The sequence below is a fragment of the Coptis chinensis genome, chromosome 8 (assembly GCF_015680905.1).
Source record: "Coptis chinensis isolate HL-2020 chromosome 8, ASM1568090v1, whole genome shotgun sequence".
Lineage (NCBI taxonomy): Eukaryota > Viridiplantae > Streptophyta > Magnoliopsida > Ranunculales > Ranunculaceae > Coptis > Coptis chinensis.
In genome coordinates this window covers 35,048,203-35,056,355 of record NC_141463.1, presented here as the reverse complement: position 1 = coordinate 35,056,355, position 8,153 = coordinate 35,048,203, and the positions used below count along the sequence as shown (strand labels likewise).

The 8,153-nt window shown below is 36.6% G+C and overlaps 1 protein-coding gene across 1 annotated transcript; it reads right to left on the bottom strand.

Annotated features, from left to right (window-relative positions):
- Positions 1–401: 401 nt before the first annotated feature.
- LOC147481270 (transcription factor HY5-like) lies at positions 402–6,822 on the bottom strand. Its single transcript, XM_086578075.1, has 4 exons — positions 6,320–6,822; positions 6,037–6,208; positions 1,002–1,158; positions 402–911 (listed from the first exon to the last, which is right to left on the bottom strand). The coding sequence occupies exons 1-4, from the start codon at positions 6,390–6,392 to the stop codon at positions 840–842; spliced, it is 474 nt and encodes a 157-aa protein (XP_086434201.1). The 5' UTR covers positions 6,393–6,822; the 3' UTR covers positions 402–839.
- Between the last annotated feature and the right edge of the window lie 1,331 nt (positions 6,823–8,153).

Genomic DNA, 8,153 nt, shown 5'->3' with positions numbered 1-8,153 from the left:
CCATAATGGACCACCAAACACACCCTTTGTCAAAATTAACAGTCTTTGCGTTGGTAAATGTAACCGATATAATTTATTGGGAACGATAAACGGAACATAAATCAAACATAACATACATCACATTATGAGAAGTTGGTACCCAAAACAAAAAAAAATCATTATTAGAAGTCAACTCAGTAGACGTAATCTTTCATCTTTAACACCATCATTGAACAAAATATGTTCTAGCGAACTAACAATAGCCTGCCCTGAGTTCAGATTGCATTTGATTACATCTGACCCAGACCCCGCCTTAAATAGAACCGATGTCCGGTCTCTAAAGCCATCATCACCTCATAAATCACGTAAAGTGCTGTGCTATATGATACAAGAAAGGATCTAGCTGGACCAGACAAGCGGACTGGAGTAAAATCAGAATGAATTAGCTAACCAACGTTTTCAAAGTTCAACAAAACAAACATATAAAAAGGGCAAAACATACTGTCATATCTAATAACTTGCTAGAAAAGTATAAAGGATCTCCATTTGCCACTTTGCCCTGAGCGCGGAGTTGAAACAGTTTATTATCGATCATCCACTGTTTTTACTGGAACCAAAACAAGTTATCAAGGACGTAGCTACCATACCCAACAATCCAGAACAATTTCTGGATAACAGAGAGGTTATAATACCATGATTTGGTAATATATAAGTTAGGCCTGAAAGGCTGAAAGTAAGAACATAAATTTGCTATAAACACATGGGACCCTAAACACGTTACTAACAGCTTCCTTCCAAGAAATACACATATATTAACAAAACAAAACAATAGGATAATCAGATGTATCAATCCCAGCTTTTCAGCTATTGGCAGACTGATCGGGTTTTGGCTCAACACTTTCATCAGCTTTAGGCCTTGTGCTCATAAGAATCTATCAGCCAAAAACAATATACAGGATCAGCAAAAGATTGGTATCATACAGAAATTTGAACGTACAGTATAGTCATTACTGTGAACTCACCTTCCGAAGCATGGTGTTTTCATTAACCAAAGTTGAAATCTTTTCCTCTAATTTGGAATTCTTGTCCTGCAACCTTTCAGCTTTTGATTCGAGATCATTGACATAAACCTTCTTTCTTTCTCGGGCTTGTTGGGCAGAAACTCTATTCCTAAGCAATCTGCAATTCGAATAGTCAAGGAAGCAGAAATCAGCATACAATCATTTTAACAGGAAGCACCACAGAACTACCCAAGATGCAAGGTTATTACTGGGTACTTGGGCAGTACCTGGCAACATACATAATATAATTTACAAGGGCTCTTAGGGTGTAGCACGTGTATCATAATCAATAAATCATCATATACAATGTATAGCTTGTGGAAGCAATTTACATGGATATGCAACCTCGGTTGTTTCAGTTAACTGTCAAAGTTTTCTCTCAAGTAGTCAAGGATCAAACATATGTCATACATCTAGTATGACATAGTTTTGGAGAAAGGGAATTATCAAAATCTTGCTAAGTCTTGAAATTATTTGATTAAAACTCGGGATGCTTCAAGAAAACAAACATAAAATACAACACGAAGAGCAAACAACAAAATAAATAAAGACTCAAATAATACATTATACAGAAAAAAAAAAAAATGAAAAGGAAATCATAAATGTAGGAAAACTTGTACTTTCTATATACCGTATTTGTAAACTAGTTTCTTTTCTTTCTTCGGTTCTTTTTACACCCATTTCCTTTTTTCCTTCATTTATTTTTTAAAATCTCCCTCACTCTTCTAGGCGGTTCCTTATTATAAAAAGAAAAAAATAATGTGAATCAAACAACACTCGTAATATCATATGATTTATTAAAAAATATCTTCTTTCATTTTTCAAAGACACTAGGTGGAGGAAGATGGATAGACCTGTTCACTTTTCTGAATATATACTGCAAAGTAAACAATCAGCAAAAGCGTACATTTAAACCATTCAAAAACATGCAGATTGACCAACTTTGAAGAAATAAGTTCTCAAAACTGGTCTTTGTTCCTAACTAATACAACTTACACAGTTGCATGATTAATTGAACCAACCATATATATGTTGTTCAATTTGATGCCCTAAACTCCTAGTTAAAGTCCGCCCAAGAAATGTACGAAAATGTACATTTCTAGACTTTACCCGCTTTGCAATAGCGTGAAGAAGATGTGGATCACCATCACATATCTTGCTCTCTTTCATGTAGCCTTTGCAATTGTTTGCTTTCATCCTTCAACAAGTCATGGGCTCAACTGCATAGCATTTTGGAAGTGCTTTGTAATTCTCTCATTATCCACCCTCATGGTGGAGCATATCCTAAGTTCGTAGCCCTATTTTTTGGGTTCTTTGGAAGGAGAAAACTAGAGACTGTTTAAACATGAAGGACTTACACTACGTCATTCATCATGTCAAAGAATTCATTTCTGAATGGCAATGTGAAATTCATGATTAGGCGGCTAAAAAATTTCCAAGACTTTGTGTGCAATTGGGATTCAATTGTAATGTGTTTTTCTTATTTATGAGCTACTTTTGCTACTACTTCTCACCTTAGTGACTTGCTAAGTGGGCATACTAGGACCATGTATATTCTTGGCTTTTTTATTATGGAAATTAAACTATTGACTTTTCAATTCTTTTCAGATGAATTGGACCATATAAAAGAGTAGCCAGCTTTAAAAAATCAGCCTCAAAGTAATCTGGAGAACACCTTTCAATAGGGCATCAGTGGCTCAGTCATTAGTTTGTTTGAACTTTGAAGAAGTAGAGTAGATGATCTTTCCGAGTACAATACATTAGAGGACCAGCTCCAAGTTATCTTACCATCTTCTGTGATGCCTAAAGATGAGTTAGCTGCTGAGGCGAGAGTATAACATATGAATTGTTGGCAGGATATCCTATCGTACACCTGATCTTAGAAGTTATGAATCCAGGGAAGTAGGCCAGTTGGCTAAAGAGGTATGCAGACCCTTTTAAGATATTGAACCGGAATGCATCTGTTAGAGTTCCTAATGACATCTCTCGAGTAAAAAAAAATGTAGGAAGTTTCTATTTTGTATAGCCCTGTTATTTTCTACAAGGCCGGCACTAACTAAGGTCATATCCCCTTTTTCTCTCATTTTCTCCCAAAATTTTCTTCTCCATTAACAATAATATAATTACATCAGCAAGCTTTCCCCGTGTAGGTGCTGAGAAATGCACATAACACATATATCTTTGGTAGCATTGGTCCACTTTCCCTGAATGGAGGAACGTCATCAGATATCTACTCCAGTATAGCACTTGCCCTGACTGGAGGAAGCAATAATAACACTAAGTAGAGTAATACCCCTTCTGCATTGGTGGATTCAACAGGTAGAGCCCACCAGGTGTATACGGATACAAAGAGCACCAGAGAAGAATATGATCTATTGGTATTACCATAATATGAATTTCCAATTCAGTGATAAGCCTCCCTCTTGCCTTGTGCGATCATGGAACTTCGTTTGGCTGAAGCAGATTGACCGATATTGATGGTCTAAGTTGCCGACTTGAATGCTCTATTGCGCCTAAAGTCTTTTGGTCACTCGTAGCCGCCTACCCGTTGGCAGCCAGAAAGCCTCCTATATTTTGGGGGTTCTTGGCATGTGTAGGTTGTCAATTAGGCTTTTAACCACCTCTCGCTTGTCAGCCAAAGAGTAATTACTGTCAGATGTAAGCTCCTAATCAGTCTAGGATTTAAGGACATTTAATCTAACCAAATCCTTGAAATAGAAACAACTATAATAAAATAGAAGTTCTGGCATTTGGAGACACGCTGGAAATGGAAGAAATAGGCTCTTCCATATCATGATGTGAGCATGATTATGTCACTGTTTCTGCAGCTATCTGTTCTGCAGCTATCTGAACACTTTATCTCTTCTTTATTGATGATGACTTCACTCGCTGCATTTATACTATGAAGAAGGGGGTTTCTCACGCAAACTAAAGCCGGAACTCGAACTCTCTTAGATTTATACTATACATTTATTGAATTGAAATACAATAACAAACATTAAAAAGTTCGATCGGGTAATGGGATAGAGTTCGGTATGCAAAACTTCTTCCAAGAAGAATGTATTATGCAACAAACAATTGAAACTCCACAACAGAATGGCATTGTGTAGTGTAAACATCTACATTAACTTAGTGTTGCATGTGCACTGCACTATCGAGCTAGCTTACCTAATCATTTTCAATAGAGCAATAAGTCTTACACAACTTCTATCAGGCTCCTTAAGACATGTTTTTCATTGTGTATCATTATTTTCCCATTTGATGACCTTTGGCCGTTTGTGTTAAGCGACCAATATCAGTGCTTCAAAATGAAAGTCTTACGCAAGGGCCACTTTTGTCTTTCTTGAATATTTATATAGACGAAAAGGACGTAAGCGTTATGATTTCAACACCAAAAGACTTTTTATTTCAGGAGATGTGCAGTTTCATGGGGTCATCTTTGCTTTGCCTGTTCTGCTTTCTCTTTCCAAATTCAATTGACATACCCAAACTGATTGACTATTAATCATTTCCTATTAGTCACAACTATGCCAACCCACCTCCTACATATCTGGATACCTCAACGCCGGCCACACTACTTTGGTCCTTACCACAACCATCACCAATACCATGCCCACAACCAGTATCCCCACAACCTCTAGATCATGCTACTCCACTCAGATATCATGTCCACCAACATCTCTCACAAATAACCACTGCAAAGTGTGTATTTTTCACCCTATTTGCAAATACTTATCATCGGGTAAGTTGTCTCCCTTACCTTGCATTCCCCTTGTAATACTCATCAAAGATCAGATTTTCCTTCTCCATATAAGACATGTATCTACATACAACGCACCATTTATTCACATAAGGAAAGTAGAAATATTATGAAGTAATCTTCTACATTGTACATATTCTCATCAGTTATATTCTTTTGTAATTACCTCTATACTCATTTTGGAATGTTCCTTTAGAACATATCCCACTCATAAAAAATCTATATACAAAGTCTTTAACTCTGGAGCATCCAAACTCAAAACCAATTGGCAATGAGTGGAGAGGCCCCTGGAACACATATACTATTATGCATGGCTTTAAATGAGCCATGTGGAACTACACTAAACATCTCATCACAATGAAAATTCTCTGTAGACTCGCATTAAGATAGAGAAACCAAACTTTGTGTTTGGTTTTATATATAACTACAAACGCATTCGTGTCTTCTTCCACCTTCAAATCTATTAAGTACAAATCTCCAAAATCCAAAATCAACCGACCTAAATTTTCCTTTGATAAACCTATATATCCTTACATAATGCACCTAGACTCTCCAACAATTACAATATAACTATATATCCCAATATTCAGCCTATTCTCTCTCCCCCGCCCCTTTACACTCAAGAGTGTAACCTCGCGAGTTTGCCGAAAAGGATAACAAACAAACGAAATGCCCACTATTGAGATTGAGCTCTATCAACTAATATCTACATCATAAACTTACAATTCTCATTCAATATCACTTATAGGAATTAAAGTACAATAGAAATGTGCATATTTACAAGTATAATCTCATAAATCATAGCAAACTCTTAAACTGTATCAGTCGGCAAAAACCAAAACCAGCCAAACTCTCAAACAATTTCAACACAGCTATATCTACCAAACACTCCCTCCTTTCTCCAACAAAGAGACCTTCGGAATTTTCCTTTTGTTAGGGTTTAGGTTTAGGCTAGGGTTAACGCATTCAATAGAGATTTCTTGCTTGTCAGTAGGCATGGTAGTCACTACTTCATACATTAAAGGGCAAACAAATTTTAAACACAATTGCAAAAATGAATCATTTCTAAAGTATGTATTATGGCAGAATCAATTATCAAAGTTCAATTCAAAACAAAGGGGTATGTCAAATCTGCAAAAAGTGAATTTGACAAGAGTATATATATATATCTCTGAAATTGCATTAGAGAAATTCAACATGCATATATAGATTTAAGGTAAACGAAAATATTTATACCTTTTAAGCTTTCTGTACTCCCTATCAACTGGATTACGCCCCCTACGCCGCTGTTTTCCACTAGTATTATTACTACTGCCTTGCTGAACCTCAGACACTCTTGTGGTATCATCACTTGCTGGCTGTATTTGTTCCACGTCAGGAACCGTAAACAAATCTTCGTCACTCTCCTCTATAAAACAAGCACAAACTCAATATATTATATACTTCCTATATTTATATATACAAAACAGAAAGAAAGAAAGAAAGAGAGGGAAACAAAAAAGGAGAAAAGAGCACCAACCTACTTTGCTCTTGTCATCAGCTAGTAGTGGTGGAAACGAGTTCCTTCTCCACGATGATGAAGGCAATGACATGGTGTATAGCTAGACAGATGAGGAAGTTTAGAAGAAGATTTGGAGGAGGAGAGAAATGGTGGTGGAATGATATGAGACGTAGGCTCATTCTCGAGTGCAAGACTGTAATGAAAATGACGTACGTAAGTACGCGTACGTGTGGGTGAACTGTGGAGCGAATGCAGTTCTGGTTATTGATTGCACACGTTGTTCTTCACTCAACCGGCCACTTTACTCGCTTTGTTACCACTTAACTACTAAGTACGGGTTCGTTACCACCGCCTTACATTGTTTACATTGTTAGGGCCTTAGGGGCATCACCAATGGGGACTTCATCTTCATATGGATCCTAATACAAACCCTTAATACAATTAGACAAGGCGGTCTGAGTAATATTATTATTTCTCGCTACAAGTCTGGGTAATATTAGAATTTGACGTTGTTATTTTGTAAATAGTCTAGTGTTTTACAAATGAAGTATCTTGCATTCATAAGCCCCGAAACTTAGGCCAATTAGTTTTATCCCCCCAGTTCTTTCATGTTTACCCCCCCTTAGGACTTAGGCCAGCTGAGTTTGACCGTGATGTTTTTGGTCAAGACAAATGAAAAGACTCTAATGCCCTTTTTCTAGGTATAATTACATAAATACCCTATGACTTTAGCAAATACATAATTGGAATTCAAATCATCTAGGACACATGTCATGATCTTGTGAACTCTATCCGACGGCTACCACCAATTATTATCAAATGACATCCACACCATTAACATTATGAAATTACATAATTAACCTCACGATTGTTAAAAGCTACATGTATACTAGGAGAAAACCAACCGTGAAAGGGCAATGAAGTCCTTTTATGTGGTAGTGGTGTATGACTTGGAAAAGATAATGCTACAGTGATGGTAGTGATGGTGTATGGCCGTCGGATGGAGTTCACAAGATCATGACATATGTCCTAGATGATTTGAGGGGGGGGGGGGTTTAAACCTCTAGATGAAAAAACTTGAGGGATAAAACTAATTGGCCTAAGTTTGGGAAGGGGAGGTAAAACTAGAAAACTATTAAAAGGGCAAAAGGAAATGAAGTCTTTTTACATGCATTGACCAAAAAGATAACAGCTGACTTGGATGTGGTGTGATCTTAGGGGGGTAAACCTCTAGATGAAATAACTGGGGGGGGGAGGTAAAGCTTGAAAACTGAATTGTGTCATGCATCTTTATCACGTGGGGGTGCCTTTTACAGTTTAGTGGTCTTTCACATAAATCGTGTTTAGAATTAAAAATAAACATCAACTACATTTTTTGTTCATCTAGTTCAAATTTTGTTGAGATTTTTCTAAGCAGACTAACCAATAGTTACTAGATATTGTTTACTACTTGTTACATCGCCTATGGATTCCATTAATATATATGGAAACATATAACAAGTTCTTACCAAAAAAACATATGACAAGTCTTCATCCCTTCATATTTTCAATTTCATTTCCACTTATAATAACTCATGTTTTTCCTAAGGTTTTTTATGTGGCAGTGTTCATCAACATGAATGGAAAACTATGCTTCCAGTATAGAATCCATTTTGTGAGTACGACATATACTTGTGAACGGAGAAAGTGTGACCCTCCATAATTTTTTTGGACTTGAAACTCATAACTTGTATGGTGTATCATGATTTCGATTAGAATAATGGAAAATTGAAATTTTGGAGCGTGTTTATTTACAATCTATTGGATTGACTGGGTGGGAGAGTGAGAGACAAAAGTTCATTTGCCCTAAATG

Excerpts from the sequence above, each read along its gene's own strand:
- LOC147481270 (XM_086578075.1), bottom strand. The coding sequence starts at position 6,392 with ATGTCATTGCCTTCATCATCGTGGAGAAGGAACTCGTTTCCACCACTA. Across the intron at positions 1,159-6,036 it reads GAGTACAGAAAGCTTAAAAG|ATTGCTTAGGAATAGAGTTT; the intron begins GTATAAATATTT and ends TTCGAATTGCAG. Across the intron at positions 912-1,001 it reads AAAACACCATGCTTCGGAAG|ATTCTTATGAGCACAAGGCC; the intron begins GTGAGTTCACAG and ends TTTGGCTGATAG.